The sequence below is a fragment of the Orycteropus afer genome, unplaced genomic scaffold, assembly GCF_000298275.1.
Source record: "Orycteropus afer afer isolate SDZICR_OR568_19922 unplaced genomic scaffold, OryAfe1.0 scaffold00223, whole genome shotgun sequence".
In the NCBI taxonomy this organism is placed as follows: Eukaryota; Metazoa; Chordata; class Mammalia; order Tubulidentata; family Orycteropodidae; genus Orycteropus; species Orycteropus afer.
Genome location: NW_006921810.1, coordinates 877,014 through 895,537, shown reverse-complemented (window position 1 = coordinate 895,537; position 18,524 = coordinate 877,014). Strand labels below are relative to the sequence as shown.

Sequence of the window (18,524 nt, the reverse complement as noted above, 5' to 3'; positions counted from 1 at the left end):
TTGTTCTATATGGGTGGAAAATGTTGAAAGGGGGCAGGAATCCCAGCTCAAGGGAATAGCATAAGTAAGGGAGTAGGATCTGTGACTGACTTGTTGGGGAAAGGCAGGTTGTCTAGCCCAGCAACGTGCTTGAAGGACATAGTAAAAAACAAGCCTCAAATGGTAGTTTGGGTTCAGATCTCAGAGAGCCTTGAAATTCATGCTAACATGTGCAGTAGGTTTTGAGATCAGGTAATGTGATACCTCCTACTTTGTTCTTCTTCAGCCATGCTCTCCTTATCAAACATCTCTTTCCTTCCATATAAAATTAGTGATTATTTTTTCCATGTCCTTAGAAAATGCTCATGGAATCTGGATCAGGATTGCATTAAATCCATAGGTTGCTTTGAGTGAAACTGACATGTTCACAATGTTCAGTCTTCCCATGAGCATGATATGTTCTTCCATTTATGTGTGTCTCTTTTAGTTTCTTGTAGTAGTGTTTTGTAGTTTTCTTTGTATAGGTTTTTGTGTCCCTGGTAAATCTTATTCCTAAATATTTTATCTTTTTGGTAGCTATTGTAAATGGTAAGGAGCTCTGCTGGTGTAGTGGTTAAGACATTTGACTGCTAACCAAAAGTTAGGTGGTTCAAACCCATCAGCCACTCCATGGAAGAGAGATGAGGCAGTCTGCTTCCATAAAGATTTACAACCTTGGAAACCCAGTAGCAGTTGCTATGAGTCATAATCAACTTGATGGCAGTGAGTTTGGTTTTGGTTTTATTGGTGTCATAAATGGTATTGTTATCTTTATTTAGTTTTCATAGATCTCTTTGTTGATGGAGATCAATTCAACTGATTTTTGTATGTTGTGCATGTATCCTGCCACTATACTGAATCTTTTAGTTAATTTCAGCAGTTTTTTTGTTTGTTTGTTTCTGAGTTTCTGGGATTTTCTATAAGATCGTATCATCTGCGAATAGGGACAATTTCACTTCTTCTGTACAAGTTAGAGGAGCTCTGGTGACATAGTGCCTAACGCATTTGACTGCTAACAAGAATGCTGGCGGTTCAAACCCACCAGCCACTCCTTGGAAAGAAGGTTGGGCAATCCTACTTCTGTAGTGAAACTGCCTCAGAAACCCAAGGAGGGGTCTCTGTGAGTCAGATCTGCCTCAACGGCAGTGAGTCTATTGCTGTGGAGTTATCTATTTCTCTTTTCAAGCCTGTTAAATTCTGATTAATATATTTTGAGGCTCTTTCATTGGGTTAGTAGATATTTATTTATTATGGTTATGCCCTTATTCAACTGATCCTTTAATCATTATATAATGTCCTTCCTTGTCTTTTATGGTGGTTGTTGTCTTAATGTCTATTTGATAAGAAATTAATATTGCTACTCTTTTCCTTTTTTGATTGCTATTTGCTCGATACATTTTTTTCCAACTTTTGAGTTTTAGTCTATTTTTGTCTTTGTGTCTGAAGTGCATCTCTTATAGATACCATATTTGCTTTCTTATCAATTGTACAACTCTCTGTCTCTTGATTGGTGCATTTAATCCACTTACATTTGGTGTCATTATTGACAAACGTGATTTTTTTTTTGCAGTCACTTTTTATGTGTTTTTTTGTGCTCTTGCTGATTTCTTTCATAGCAACCCCTCCTTGGGTTTCTGAGGTACTATCACTACAGAAGTAGATTGCCCAATCTTTCTTCTGAGGAGTGGCTGGTAGATTTGAACTGCCGGCCTTCTGATTAGCAGTCAAACGCCATAGGCACTATCCCACCAGAGCTCCCATATAATTTTATTTGCTACATTCATTTTGTTTATGAATTTTTTGAATCATTTCATTCTTTGCTACTGTTTTAGTATTTCCTAAATATTTGTGCCTTTCTTCTTTTTCTTCATTTTGATCATAAGGTTTGTTAATTTTCTTCCACAGTTTATACTGTGTTTTATTATTTTCTTCCTAAGTTTGTAACTGTCTGTTCTATTTTGCAATCATCCTGACTTCCTCTTCATTTGGAAGTTCTGTACGTACACTATTCATTCCTTGTTTTTAGTTTTTAGTTGTCCCTATTTACCAATTATGTCTCTTGTTTCCTGTTTGCAATCTTATAAGTGTACACTTCTATATCTGGGTTGGTTCCTGGATTATGTCATCATGTGTGTTAATTATGGGTTGTTGTTTGCTGTTGTTGGTTCTCTGTTTAAGAGACTCCCTTTAGCATTTCTTGAAAGTTCAGTTTGGTTTTAACAAATTCCCTTAATTTCTGTTTATCTGGAAATGTCCTAATTTTGCCATCATATCTGAGGGCCAGTTTTGCTGGATATATAATTCTTGGCTGGCAATTTTTGTTTTTCAGTGTTTTATATATGACTCCCCATTGCTTTCTTACCTGCAGGCTTTCTGCTGAGAAATCAGAGCTTAATCTTATTGGTTGCCCTTTGCAATCCTGCTTTCAGGATTCTTTCTTTGTCTTTTTCCTTAGACAGTTTATGATATGTCTTGGTGATTTTCTTTTGGAGTCTATTCTGTTTGGGGTTCATTGAACTTCATGAATGCATATCTTTCTGTCTTTCATGATATTGGGGAAGTTCTCTTCCAACAAACCTTTGACAATTTTTTCTGTGGTTTTATTTGTCTCTTCTTATTCTAGAATTCCTATCATATGTAAGTTATTTCTCTTGATGGGTGTCCCACATAAGTCTTAGACTTTCTTCATTTTTTCTGATTGTTCCCTTAACAAAGTAATATTGTAAGATTTATCTTCAGTCTCACTAATTCTGTCTTCCATTGATTCACTTTTATTCCTTTGCCTTTTCATTGTGTTATCTATTTCTGAAATGTTAGTAGTGATCTTCTGGACTTCTATTTGCTGTTTTTGTGTGGTTTCTAATTAATTATTTATTTTTTCAGTTTGTTCTTCTATTATTTTCCTAAATTTTCCAAGTGTTTTGTCTGTGTTTTTCTTAATTTTGTTAGTATTTTCCTTGATTTGTCTTCCAATATGTCAAAAGTACCTACATATAATTCTTTTGAATTCCTTATCAGATAGTTCCAATGCCACTTTTTCCTTAGGAAAGTATTCTTGCTTTGTATTCTGGTCCCTTGTTTGTACTACTTTATCTTGCTTCTTTGTGTCAGCTGGGTTTGTCAGTTGTCTGTAAGACATAACGATGTCATTGAATTTATATTTAATTGGTGATTATATATTGGTGTGACTTTTCAGTATTTTTTCTCCCTTTATTTTGTTTTGATATATGCAAGCAGCTGGGATTGGTCTTTATGTATCCAAGCAAACGGGGCTTGTGTGCTACTCTATTACTTAGTTTGGTAGCACTTAGATACAAACCATATGTTTCCTGGTGGATATGATAGAGGATGAGAATGTGTGCCCAGATCTCTGTTAGCTGTTCTTGTATAGCAGTTGAGGACATGCTGGGCTGGTTTTGGCCCTCATCTATTGTTGATCATTTGGTGCAGATACAGGGGTTGGCATTCATCCAGTGGGTGCGGCTGCAGGAATTGCAGATATGGTTGAGTCGTATGGGCATAATTGCTCTCTCTCACCAGGTGGGACAAAAATAAATAAATAAAAACAACAACATCACAAAAATAAAAAAAGAGCAAAAAACACAAGCAGTATCAACAAGCAACAACCCCAAAAAGGCAAAAAAAAAAAAAAAAAAAAAAAAAAAAACACCAAGAAGAGCCTGAATCACCCTTGGCTGCTCTTCACAGTTAACAAGAACACCTCAAATCTGGGGATTAGAGGAAAAAAGAAAAAGAGAGCAAGAGGAAAAGAATAGTAAAGAAAAAAAACAAGGATTGGGAAAAACAAAAAAAGCAAATGAAGAATAGAGAGAAAAAGAAGAGAACAGGAAAAGGACAAAAAGTAAGTACCATGGAAAATAAAACAAAGAAAAAATAAAAAGAGGAAAAAAGAATTAAAAAAAAGAAAGAAAGAAAAGAAAACTGAGAGTGCAGGGCACCTTGGTGGTATTCCTGCTGGCCAAGCAGGTGGCAGAGGCAGGGCAGCTGGTCCTGGTGCTAATTCCAGCCTATCTAGAAGGTAACTGGAGGCAGGGCTGGCAGTTAAGTTCCTGCCAGCTTAAATGGCAGTGGGGAGCAATGTGCCTCGTTCCAGAAAGAATTTCTGCTAGCCCAAAAAGCACCTGGGAAAGGGCATCTGGTCCCAGAAAAAATTCCTGCTGTCCCAAAAGACAGCTGGGCACAGGCCCCCTACTTCCAGGAAAAGTTTCTACTGTCCCAAAAGGGATCTGGACATAGGGCCCTTATTCTCAAAAATAGTTCCTGCCATCCCTTAAGGCAGCTGGGTATAAGGTGCCTGGTCCCAGAAAAAGCTCCTTCCAGTCCAAAAGGCAACTGGGAGCAAGGCACCCAGTTCTAGAGGGTGTTCCTGCCAGTCCAAAAAGCAGGTGTGGGTGGGGTGTCTGGTCCCAGACAAAGTTCCTGCTGTCTCAAAATGTGAGTGGCTCAGGGCCCTGTTCTCAGAAAAAGTTCCTGTCATCCCAAAAGCCAGCTAGGTGTTGGGTGCCTGGTCTCAGAAAAAGTTCCTACTGGTACAAAAGGTGACTAGGAGCAGTATGCCTGGTCCAGGATGGAATTTCTGCTGTTCCAGGAGTTGGATGGGGTTGGCAGATGGCCACATCTCTGTTCATGGGGAAGGTGTTGGGCACAAGGCGCACAAGGGGAATATCGCACCTTTCTGTCATTAGCCACCAGTGTGGTTGCCTGTGCAGTTCTCAGCAAGTGAAGCCAATTATCCAGTTGCTGCTTGGATCAGAATGCTGCTTGCAATTATTCAAAATGGCCACACCATCAGGGTAGTCAACAGTCCACAACTCCATTTATCTCCTTACTCTCTGTTTTCATTCAGTTTCTTGTACTAGTTGGTATTTAATCCTCTTCTTTATCCTTCCTTTCAAGCTCAGGGTTCCAGGATTATATTCTGTATCTGTATGAATTGGTTTCTTATTTCTTTGTTATAAATGTCTTTGTGACTTGTCTACCTAGTTCGCCATCTTACTGGAAGTCCTTAAAGACTCTTATAAGACATATAAGACTCTTATAAGAGGCAAATTGCCAACAGATTTCAAGTGTAGCCAAAAGGTGTATAATTCAAGACTTTTATTTTTCATATTGATTGTTTTCATTTATCTGTACCTCCAAATCACATTATTTATACTCCCTGAGGACTGTTGTATAATTATTTGGAGGAAGTAGCCTCAAGATCAGCTTTGGAAATGAGAGGAACTCAAAAGAGGTGTTTAATTGTTGATATATTGCCTACAAAATTCATAAAACCCACAAATGGGTAATTGAGGCTCAAACAAAAGAGAACAAAATAACAACAACAACTTCCATTTTCTGGAAGCTTGCTTTAATAGTAATTAAACTCATTTGCCTGCATAGAAAATGTTGGATTAGTTCCCTTCCTTTTACTCTGAGAAGTGACTTTAGATTTCTCAGTCTTTGTCATCCTGAGACCATCAGTACATGTTTAAATCTCATAAGCTTCAAGTCAACCTGCAGGAAATGTGGCAGGATCACTTGTAGCTGAGAAAAGAGACACTTGCCTATATTAACTTCATAAGTAATAATTTCCATTGGTGACTGTGGAATGTTGTATCATATGGAAAGACAGTGGAATTGGGTATTGGTCAGACCTAAAATTGAAAGACTCTTAACCACTTTGAGCCTCAGGATCCCCATCTATCCAATGGGAATAATATTGACCCATAGGGATGTTGTGAGCATGAAATGAAATAATAAATATGATATGCTTAGTGGAGTGCTAGTCCTTAGGTGGCACAAATGGTTAAGTACTCAGTTACTAACCAAAAGGTTGGCTGATTGCATTCACCAAGAGGTGCCTCAGAAGAATAGCCCAGTGATCTACTTCTATGGAGTGCAGTTCTATTGTGATACACATGGAGTCACCATGAGGTGGAACAGACACAATGGCAACTGGTTACTGGTAGTGGAGTGCTTGGTATGTAGGATGCCCTCCTTTTCTATTTCCACAGCTAAGGCAAGACCAAGGTTCAAGAAATTAATAATAAAGGAAGATGAAGATAGAGAGATAGAGAAGGAGAGAGAGAGAAAAAGAGAGAGAGAATAGGGAACACTGGTGAAGCCCCTGTGGCCACAGTGACCTAGAAGGCAACATTGATAATTGCTGGCAGTCAGGGCTACCATTAGCTTATTGGTATTTTATGTTATTGTTGTGCATTTCAAGCTTACATGTATTTTCAACCCTATAAGACATTATAATTATTGTTTTGTAAAGTCAATATTCATTTTGATTTATCAACGTAATTACACTTTCTGTAGCTGGATGACATCATCTTTTCAGAGAAATTTCACTCAGCCTCTAGCAGAAGGAGGCAGAGCAGAACACTTCAATCCAATTAGAGATTGAGCTGTCTTGGGGCTGGGTTGCAGTCTTTGTAAGACTTGTGTTAGCTCTGGTTCTCTCCACTTCTAGAAGATTTACTAATGTACCTCCTCTTTGGCATGTCCTAAATATTAATTTTTGTCTCCCCTGTGTCATGGGACATCCAAAACCTTGCTCTTCTTTTTGGCTACTTTGTGTTGGGCTTCCTTGTCTCTTTCCCTGATCAGCTAAGCACTGCAATGCCTCAGAAGGAAGACGAGTGGAGAGTATTGGTCTCATTTCTATTCACCTCTCCTCTCTCCAGGATTTTTGCCCTTTATGTTTGGCTGCAGAGACAGCCTTACACTATGAGATTGCCAAAAAACTATTCTGATGTCTGCCCCTTAGGAGCTACCCTTTGCCAGGAATCAGCAAATACCCTTAGGAAAAGTATTATGAAGAAAGCTGGCCAAATGTCAATAAGCTTCTTTGGCTCTTCATGTCCTGACTGTCTCAGCTGCTGTCCAATGCCCACTGATTTCAAGTTTTGTGTTTTTAATCTAGTATTGCTAGCTGTTTTTGGTGGGATTACTTGTCTACTAGAACCTATTCCATCAGATCAACATACAGAAGACTAATGCTTATGGAAAAAAAAAAAAAATCTTCTCATTTTCTAGAGTCAGCTGAGTATATTATTGGATGGGATGAAGACTTCCTAAACGGGAACCAAGCTGCACCTGCCATTCATTTTTGATCACAGGGCTTGAAGGACTAGTTGTTGGTGTTATTGTTGTTAGGTGCCATCGAGTTGGCTCCAACTTATAGCCACTCTGTGTACAACAGGATGAAACACTGCACAGTCATGTGCCATCCTCACAATCCTAGCTATACTGGAGACGGAAGCTCAAATATACTTACTTATGCAGGTAGTCAGCCTCCAAAGATCCTCACCTGATATCATACCCTTTTGTAGTCCTCACACACATTTAATCAGGGATCATCTGGGTGGCCAATAGAATGTGACATAACTGATAGTATGTGACTTTCAAGGCTAAATCACAAAGACATTGCAGCTTTTGAATGTTCTCTTGGATTTTTCACTCAGAAGTAAGTGGTTGTCATTAAGTAATGACACTCAAACAGTCTTGTTGAGAGACTTATGTGGAGAGGAATTGAGGTATTCTGGGGGTGAGCCTGGCCCTGAGTTTCACTGGATCCCACTGTGGTGACTGAAGAACATCTGCATAGGAATCTATGAAAGGTAGACTGGGGGCTCTTTAGCTCTAACTCTCACAGAAACTACATCCATCACATGATCTGGTCTAACCAGTTGCTGTTGAGTTGATTCCAACTCACGGAGACCTCATATGTGCCGTAGTAGAACAGGTACATCGGGCTTTCTTCACTGTGACCTTACTTAAACAGATTGCCAGAACTTTCTTCTGAGGCACCTCTGGGTTTTGTTCAAAGTGTCAACTTTTATGTTAGTAGTTAAGAGCTTAACTATTTGTCCCCTCAGGGACTCCCTTCCCTGGTCTACCATTTGGAAAATGGGTTCAAGATACCAGAAAGCATACAGTGGGAAGTGGCCATGGCAAGGCCTGCTGTGGAGTGGCCAAGTGTCCCGATTCCTGCTATTATGGCATATCTCCTCCCTTCTTCCCAAGTCCCCACATTTACCCAGGTTTCCTTTCTTGTTCTTGACCTCAGTGCCTAGAAGTTAAAAAGGACCCAGCTTCTCCACATGCAGTGTAGTGAGACTGGCTTGGGAACTCTGAAAAGGCCCATGATGTCTTTTACGCCTACTCTTGGTTTAGCCAGAATTGCAGGGAAATAGATTTATTACCCCTATATAAAATATCCCCACACTTAATTATTCTGCATGAGACTTTCATTACTTCCCTTAAAAAATTAGCCTGACAGAGTTGCCTGGTACTCTATTCTCAGTCTGATTTGCATTCAAGACAATGACAAGAGTCTTTCACATCACTGGAAAGAGGAAACGGATGCTTTGTGATTAATAGTAAAGCCCTTTCTCCCCACTGCCTGTAAGAATCAACACAGTTTCACCTTGAACCTTCACATCTAAAATGCTCTTAAGGTGAAGTATGGGCTCCTGGCTGTCTTTCAAAGGCTACTTCTAAGACATGGGGTTGCAATGTGACCTAAAAAGTCCCTTTACAAGGTGAGATGATATACCGTTACAGACTATAATTTCTACAGAGAAGTAACACACATCTGGAAGGAAGTAATTTTATGAAGCAGAAAATTAAAGAACTCACTTTCTACCCTGTCTGTGCTTTACCAGCGTCAGGATACACACCACTATTTTCTGCAAAGCCAAAAAGCAAATAAGGTATTGATTGAGTATAAAAGACAGAGAATTTGGTAGTAAATAATCAACAAAAAAGTTTGAATGTAGTCTGCAGGGTGAAAATAAAATCACATTTCCCGTAAGTATTCCTTTTGTACCTTGTGTTCCTTCTACTGGTAGAGGAAAGTGGAGCCAATGTTTTTTAAAACAAGGGTTGCATTACAATCACAGGAAGAGTATTTTTCTAGAACAGAGCAAATATGTGTAGAGAAGTATGGAAAAAAATTCTTATAACCAATTAGTCTTGGTGAATCATTCTTCCCAAAGCTGCTAAATGAAGGACACTTTCATTTTCCACAGCCAGAGCATTGATTGATAAATTATTTAATATAATATTAATTTATACTGACAACTGAATATAAGCCTCAATTAAAATATCCTGGAAAACTCATTACCGATCAACTACCTCATAATGAATGTGTCATATCTTATTTAGAAAAAAATAAATGAAGCCTAGTGCGAAAGGTAATTGTGTTCTCTAAGAATCAGAATTCAGCTGGGGTGGTAATAATCCAAGTGTGGGCTTGAGAATTGTAGAAACACAGAATCCTCCCAGTGGACACCAGAGAGAATATTTGTCACTTGACAAATATTTGTGTGCCTGGTATCAAAATAAAATCTATATTCTTGTACCATTTTGACTGTTCTGATTTCTTACCCAATGTCTAAAGGAAAAGATAGAATGTGGAACAGGATTCTTACTAAACTGATGAGGTCCATGAACTGAAAAGGGTGAGTCAGTAGTCTAGAGAAAGTGGCCAGTGGAAAGAGGCAGGCCCTCCACAAGCAGTGCAGCGTGTGGTTAAGACGGACTTCGTCTTCAGAGAACTGGCTGTGTGTTCCAGCTTTTCCTTAAAGGACTATGGCTGTCCTTGCTAAAGGCTTGCATTAGTTAGGGTAATGCTAGGTGTTGTAGCAAACAAATTCAGTGCAGTGCAATGGCCTAAACACAGTAATAGTTTATTGCTCACTCTTGTAACAGTCTGAGGTGAATCCTACTAGATAATGGGCAGCTTTCTCCAGGCAGTAATGCAGGGATTAAGACTCTTTTCATCTTGTGGTTCTGTCATCTTCTAGATCCTCATGACTGCTTGGATTCAGGTGGTGCAAAAAAAAGGGAAAGCACGAAGGAGGCAAACCCCTTCTTCAAAGCCTTGGCTGTTATTAAAACACATTACGTGCACTCACACTTCATTGGTGAGAATCAGTCATGGGGCCACATCTAGACTCTGGGAAATGCAGTCCTTGTCTGTTTACCCATACACTAGAGACAACCATCTGGTGGGGAGGTGGGGAAGCATGAATTCTAGCACATAGCTAGCTGTATCTGCCACAGTGCTGTTTATGAGAGACAGCACAGATGATAAATTCCAAGGAAGAAGTCTCTGGAGCTTGGATAAGAGATTTAAGGAGGTGAGGGGGTTCAGGAAGCATGAGCCAACTATGGAGGATTAAGCTTGACATCAGGGAGTTTAAACTAGCATGAAAATTAGGTTGAGGGGCTCGTCCCTGTCCCTTAGCTGAGAGGAATCATAAATCAGGAAGAGAAAAGAGTGCCACCAGTTCATGCACATGTCAAAAGGGTAGGTCTTCATGATCAGAGTTTCCACTTGGGCTGGTCTTCATAAGAGGACTTTCTGCTGGTTCTGTGCTGAGGGCTGTAGTTAGTTACAAAGGTGGCTGTGGTGTGCCTCTACCCTCAAACAGGAAATGGAGAAACCTCTGCATTTAGGAGGCAGAGGAAGATTCTTAGAGGCTGTGTGTGTGAGTGTGTGTGTTTGTGTGTGTGTGTGAGAGAGAAATAATATCACAGAGAAAGTGACATCCATGCTGAATCTTTAAAGATGAACATGAGCTGGTGTTTTTCAGATAGGAGTAGGCGTCTGGTTTTGTTGCAAGGAATCAAACCTCTTCACAATGGCTTCGCCTGGCTTTCCAAACCTTAATTGGCTCCCTGTACTCTGAGGACTCTCTTGTGAAAATATATATCTAAACATAACACCATGTAATGGTTAAAGAAAAAAATAAGGTTATAGAGTAAAAACACAAGTACATTCATGTCTACTGCTTTGCTGTTTCCAGTGGCAGAAATCCAGGGTGATCCTTAATGTCCGTCATTAAAGGGAATGGCTGAATAAAGTATGTTCTTCCCATATGGGGGATGACTATGCAGGTATTAGAAAGAATGACTTAGATCTGTATGTACTAATCTGGAGGGCCGTTCACTGAGAAAGTAAGTTGAAAAGCAATGTGTTTTATGTGATTCCATCTTCATATAAACATGCAGAAATACAAAACCTATATATGTGTATAAGCACGAAGAAAGCTATTGAATGGTCTTTGTCATTGTATACAAATGCATTCCAAAGTTTTAACAGTGGAATTAGAAGGAGGGAGAGGGGCTTGAAAATTGAAATTATTTTCTTTAAGCATCTCTGTTTTATAAATTAATAATAAGCAAGGAAAAAACTCACAAGGAAATGTTAACTCCCGGAATTGGTAAAATACAGAATGCTCTCCAACCCTGTTCCTTCATGTCTTCATTCAATTGTTACTTACTGAGCATCTACTGGGTGCCTGGTGCTTGCACAGATATTATTTTATTCAGTCTTCACAATGATATTTACAGATGATAAGATTAGAGAACTTTATTGACTTGCTCAAGGTCACATCACTAGGAAGATTGTGGAGGCACCCTCTGTGGCCAGTCCCTTTTGGCCCCAGAGCCTGTGGACACTCACCTACCCAATCCATAAACCAAACCCATCAATTCTAACACACAGTGACCCTATAGACAGAGTAGAATTGCCCCATAGGGTTTCCAAGGCTGTAAATCTTTACAGGAGATTGCCAGGTCTTGTCTTCTGTGGAGGTGCTGGTGGGCTTGAACCACTGACCTCTCGGTAAGCAGCTAAACATTTAACCACTGTGCCACTTGGGCTTCTTTGCTCACCTATACCACTCTTAAAATCAAGGAGAGCAGGCACCCTATTTATGAGGTCAGCTTGTCTAACATTCTAGTTAAGCCCAATTAACTAGTAGGGGTCTTAGTTTTTGTATGGAAGGGCAATCCAGTGCAAATAAACATCCTTTTGGGAATAATCACAGACCTTGCTGACAAACCTAAGCAAAAGGCCTGGAAAGACCCACACCTCAGAGAATCCCTTTGAGGTGAGTCACTTTGGTGACATATCTACCAGGGGCAAAGAAGTGTGAAAGGGATGCCATAAATGGAATGCCTCCTTGGAGGGCCTCAGTACTGCTAACTAGGTTTGAGCTGAGAGGTATTTTGAGGAACTCTTCTTGGGTGGAATCTCTTATTTTTTTTCCTTTCTCTCCTTAAGTTAGAGGCTCTTCAGTTATGATTGTGGATTTCAAACATCTGAAGAGATTAGGGGCCATGGATTTCTTCAGAACAGAGAGAAAGAACATAGCCATTGAAAATGTTATGCTCAAGACAGAAAATTCATTTCCAAATCTTTAATGGACTTGGCAATTCCAGGAAGGGTTTGAAAAATTAAGAGTCCTCTTTGGTGGGCTGAGTTCCAGTTTCTGGACTCTAGGCAGTGGGTGTCACTGTAGGAGGTTTAGAAGATAGGTCACTATCTTTCTTACTTGTGATACAGGCATTTGTCATAGCATTCTTCCCAGGTTTGCTTTCTCTAAGAGGTCCAATCAATAAGAATATATATTTTAATTGGAAAAAAATACTAGATACTGGAAAAAAAAAAAAAAGCTGAAAAAGAACAAAGTCCATGATACGAACCCTGGCTGAACATTTGAATAACCTGGGGCCTTCTTAGAAAATCCCAATGCCCAGGCCACACCTATGAACAGTTAAACCAGAATCTCTGAGGATGGGATCCAGGCTGCAGTGGTTTTTAAAACTCCCCAGGTAATTCCTATATGCAACAAAAATAAGAACCACTGGCTTAAGAATCCTTATTCTCACCAAATTGGCAAAAGCCCAGCAACTGCACCTGGATTTCCAGGGCTGGGATTCACCTCAGATTGCTGGCAGCTTGTGTGAGGTTTGGACACCCGGTTAGAGACCTTTGGGTAGAGAAGAGAATACCTTAAGCCCCACCTGTTACAACAGTGGTTAGTAACCAGTGCTGCTCAATAGCCACCTCACAAAAACCAAAATATATTTATGGGCTGCACTTTTTCTCATTGAAAATCAAAATCACTTGATTGAGATCCATAAACAATGTAACTTATGATTACCTATTTTGCTAAATGGGAGTCAGCCAATGAAAACTGGCGACTCTTTCAATCACTCATAATACCTATTTGAGTATTTTTTGAGAAAGGAAAATGGAGACTGTTTTCTAAACTTCTATTCTCAGATTACATCACAGACTTAACAGTGAAATCAGATGGTATATAGGTGGTCTTTGTTGTTGTTGTTGTTGTTTGCCGTCGAGTCGGCCCCGACTCATAGAGACCCCTCCTTGGTTTCCGAGGCAGTATCACTACGGAAGTAGGATTGCCCAACCTTCCTTCCGAGGAGTGGCTGGTGGGTTTGAACCACCTGCCTTCTGGTTAGCAGTCAAGTGCCTTAGCCACTATGCTACCAGAGCTCCCTATAGGTGGTCTTAGAATGCTGAATTTCTCACCTCTAGTTTGTGGTTCTCTAAGGAGCTCTGGTAGCATAGTGGCTAAAGCACTTGACTGCTAACCAGAAGGCTGGCGGTTCAAACCCACCAGCCACTCCTCGGAAGGAAGGTTGGGCAATCCTACTTCCGTAGTGATACTGCCTCGGAAACCCAAGGAGGGGTCGCTATGAGTCGGGCTGACTCGACGGCACATAACAACAACAACAATCCTGCATGGACATTAGCTAAATATATCTATTTTCTGAAACTCTCTACTTATTGGGGAACAGTCTGTAATCTACTTTAGCTTTGGTATTTTTCTTCATAGGACCAATAAAAAAAACCTACTGCCATTGAGTAGATTCCAACTCATAGTGACATTATAGGACAGAGCAGAACTGCTTTATAGGGTTTTCCAAGGCTGTAAATATTTACTGAAGCAGACTACCACGTCTCTTTCCTGTGGAGCAGCTGGTGGGTTCAATTGCCAACCTTTTGGTTAGCAGCTCAATGCTTTAACCACTGAGCCACCAGAGCTCCTTATAGGACTAGTAGATGCTGTTAAATTTTAAAATGGCAACAACTGGCCTTGGGAAGAGTAAACATGAGCATCTTTGGTTCATGTGATAAATTCAGTAAATGGAGTTTTGATGTAGTAATAGGCTCTAACAAGACAAAAAAAAAAAAAAAAAACAACAACTCAAACCCATTGCCATAGAGTTGATTCTGACTCATGACAACCCAATGTGTTAAAGAGTAGAACTGCTCCACAGCATTTTCATGAGTATAATCTTAGCGGAAGTAGACTGAGAGGGCTTTCTTCCAGGAACGGCTGGCTGGCTGGCTGGATCCTAACACCAACCTTTATTAGCTAAGCACAAACTGTTTGCATTACCTCGGGACCTTTCACAAGACCAGCAGCTATCAGACCAAAAAACAAAATGCACTGCCATCTTGCAGATTCTGACTCATAGTGACCCCCACTGGGTTTCCAAGGCTGTAATTCTTTATAGAAGCAGACTGCCTCATCTTTCTTCCATGGCACGGCTAGTGGGTTCAAACTACTGACCTTTTGGATAGCAGCCAAGTGCCTTAACCACTGCACCACCAGCCTAGCTTTCAGACCAGCAGCTATTAAACAATACAGTGCTAAATTTCAAGTTGATAACTTTAAGCAACAGAAGTGCTAGCTTTGATGTTGCTGACTTTTGGCTTGTTTTGGATTACACACACACACACATACACACACCCCACATAACCTCACTATCTTCCTGGCAATTTGGTGCATTGTTTATCCTCTGGACACTTTGTTTTTCCACTAATAAAAGTTTCCTGATGGGTAAGTTAGCTACACAAGGGTGAAGAGAGAGGAAATATAGTTACTGTAGGATTATAGGGCTTGCTAGTGAGCAAAAAGACATATCATATGAAACAAATTTTTAATTTTTATTTTACATATTTATACATAAAACTTTCAAGGAACCCTCTGAATCCAACAGAATGTTAATAGCACATCTAAAAATGAACTTCAGGTAGTCAACATTCACAAAATGTTGAAAACTGATTAAAATATACATATTACGGAGAGCTACAACTTCACTACGAGGCAGGCATGTATTTTTTGACTTGTATAGCACCGTCATTTACAGTTCTTCTTTAAAACTACAGTGAAGAATGAAAGTAGTCCATGGTAAAATACTGCTCCAACTTAAAATCTCTAAACAAATAAAAATAAAGTTAAAACTACCCTCTCTGGTTAAACATGATTTGTGATGGTGTAAGTACTGTACATTTTTTGTAACAATATTCTTATTAAAATGCCTGGTATTTAGTGGCACAAGTAAAAAATTAAAATAAATTAAGAAGCAAAGGCCAATCACTGGACATTAAGCTTCAGACGTTATCAATGACTAACACTGATACTTGTTTGTTCTGCGCCACCGTTAGCAACAGCATGTTTACAATCACAGAAGCAAAATAAATTCCAGCTCGTCCTCTGGTTGGATGGCTTCTTTTCACTTTGCAGGCATTTTCTCTGCCATGTGCTTCTGCTGACTTTCAGCATGTCTGTAAAATGAATAATACAATTATTTAGCGCTAACAAGAAAAAGGAAGATCCAAATTGCCTTCTCATCAACAGGCAAAACACTCTCCAAACTGAGGTGCAGAGTCGATCATAATGAAACACGTGAGAATCAGGAACAATACTTTATTCCAGTTGTTTAACCTATTCAGTTTTTTTATGCTATGGATGATTCCTTTCATTTAGTAAGCCACTGGATTAAACTGAGACTTGCAGACACCATTAGGTCTGAGAAGAAAAGTGCTGTCTGAAAATGAAAAGAGGTAAAAGTCTGGGATAATTTATTCAAACCCACCAGCTACTCCTTGGAAGGAAGGCTGGGTGATCTACTTCCGTAGTGATATCACCTCAGAAAACCCAAGGACTCCATGGTAGTGAGTTTTAGTACTACTCGTGAAGCTGAGAATTTGGTAGTGAAGATGGCAATGAGGTCTTCATTCTTGGGATCTGCATTCCAATGAGGAGAGACCAGAGAGGAATAAACAGCAAGCAAGGGAATACCAACAAAACCAAACTCACTGCTGTGGAGTTGGACCCGACTCATAGCGACCCCTCCTTGGGTTTTCTGAGGTGATATCATGACGGAAGTAGATTGCCCAATCTTCCTTCTGAGGAGTGGCTGGTGGGTTTGAACTGCCAGCCTTCTGGTTAGCAGTCAAGTGCCTTATGAACTACACCACCAGAGCTCCCAGCAAGGGAACAGCAGATAGAAAATAAGTGCTAAGCAAAAACACAAAACAAAATGTTGTGATAGGAAGCAACCAAGTGACTAGTTTATCTAGACACATCTGAAACCAATAATCTAATCTCACTCTTACAAAAGCTAATGTCTTCAGGACAAACAGTAGGCCTTTGTGGAGGTAGAGATGTTTCATGTTGCTGTAAGCTTTTTCCTCCCCAATTAATCCTAAAGGCATCGCATGGCAGTGATGTCTGGGTGGGTGGAGTTGAGTCTTGTTTTCAATGCAAGCTCTGTTATGAACTATGAGCCCAGCTCAGACCAACCCAGCAGCTGGAAGGTGAAGTCAGGGGGGAAGAATGACCACGCTGTTTGCATGACTTGAAGGGGCACAAATTAAATGTCTTTCTAGAGATTAGTGGAGTTAGAAGTCACAAAAAGACCATGGTTTTGAAGAAGGATGTTAAGAAATTATGTATTTGGCAAAAGAAAGACATCTGAGAGTGTGGTGGTTAGCTGTAATCAAATGTTTAAAGTCAGTTTTTGTGTGTTGTCTACATTTGAGTAGCAGTGATGTAAAGTTGAACTCACTGGCTTTATGCAGAATGTCTCATATCTATGGTAGAGGGAAGACCAACTGCAAACACTTTCAGAAATAAGGAAGTGACCAAGGCTTCTTTGCCACATTCAGAAGCTCAAAAATAAATGATAATATTCATTGAACAACAAAGGAACTCCAGAAAAAGCCATAATCAGCACCCTCCCCCATTCCTTTAAAGAGAACATTATCTCCTTTAGCAGACCATTTCATGGCCCTATTTATGTGAATAAGTTTTGGTAATGATACTGCCTTGGCAAGCCAAGGAGGGGTCGCTACAAGTCGAGGCCACTCTATGGCACATAACAACAACAACAACAACAAGTGTGTAAGGCATTTGACTGCTAACCAGAAGGCTGGTGGTTCAAACCCACCAGTCACTCCTTGGATTGAAGGTTGGGCAGTACTTCCATAGTGATATCACCTTGGAAACCCAAGGAGGGGTTGCTATGAGTTGGATGCGACTAGATGGCAGTGAGGTTTTTTTTTTTTTTTTTTCAATTTATGTGAATAACAGAACATAGATTATTTTCTTAAAGTACCTCCTCATTTGCCTCACTTAAGCAAACTCAACTCAAATATTTTGATGTCTAGTGAGCTAAGATTCCACTGTAGCCAATTAAATTACACAGGTTCTACTGCAGTTTGTTAATGATACGCATGTAAGTGTGTGTGCATATACAGCAAGGGGTCTGCTGAGAAAGAAGGAAAGAAGAGTTAACAGGAAACAGCTTCAGATAATATTGAAAGCTGGGTGTTATTTTGAGGCATACATAGAAGGATGAATTTCATTAAAATTCTAACCAGAGACGAGAAAGGTTTTCAGTGCATAGAACAAAAAGGGTCTCATCAACTATTGATAGGGAAGTCCTTATTAGGATTTGTTTCCATTTATGTTCCATAAGGCCTCTTTTCTATCAACATCCTTCTTATTATTATTGTAGTAAATATATATGTAACAAACATTTCACAATCAATAATCTTCACATGTGCAGTTCAGTGACATTATGTTCATCATGTTGTTCAACCATCACCCTTACAAATTATACCATCACCCTTAACAGAGACTCAAACTGAAAAAAACAAACTCACTAACATCGACTCACTTCTGACTCATAGAGACCCCACTGGGTTTCCAAGATGGTAAATCTTTACGGAAGTAGATTGACCCATCTTCCCTCTGTAGAGCAGCTGGTGGGTTTGAACTGCCAAGTACTCAAGTGCATTAGGAACTGTGCCACCAGAGCTCTTTTAATATAGGCTCAGTGTCCCCTAAACACTGAGGTCTCCTTTCTTCTTCCTCTCACCCTGGTAGCCACTAATAAGCTTGCCTGTTCAAGATGTTTCACATAAATGGGATCACACAATATTTGATCTTTTGTGATTGACTTATTTTACTCAGTATAATGATTCCATGGTACACCCATGTTGCAGCATGTATCAGGACTTCATTTCTCTTTATGGCTGAATAATATCAATATTCATTACTGAAGAGCTACTATTACCTGTTCCAGGCTCTGGTGGCACAGTGATAAATGAAATGGCATCCTATCTACTTTCAGTGAGTTTACAGTCAGGTGGGGAGAGAGTCAGCAGACAACATAGAACAGTGTAATTTGGCTCCATTTGGGAGGGATGAGATGTTGGAAGGAACACAGAGAACTCAAGCTTGGCAGGTTAGGGAGAGTTCCCCCAAAGACTGTCATCTAACCTGTTGTTGTTGTTGTTTGCCATCGAGTCGGCCCTGACTCATAGCGACCCCTCCTTGGGTTTCCGAGGCAGTATCACTATGGAAGTAGGATTGCCC

General features: G+C 39.9%; 1 protein-coding gene across 1 annotated transcript in view; it reads right to left on the bottom strand.

Moving 5' to 3' along the window:
* Nucleotides 1–15,372: 15,372 nt before the first annotated feature.
* SCHIP1 (schwannomin interacting protein 1) overlaps nucleotides 15,373–18,524 on the bottom strand; it is a 211,807-nt gene continuing 208,655 nt past the window's right edge. The window contains exon 7 of the mRNA XM_007948754.2: nucleotides 15,373–15,424. Within this exon, the coding sequence (XP_007946945.2) occupies nucleotides 15,373–15,424 (52 nt within the window). The remainder of the gene's footprint in view (nucleotides 15,425–18,524) is intronic.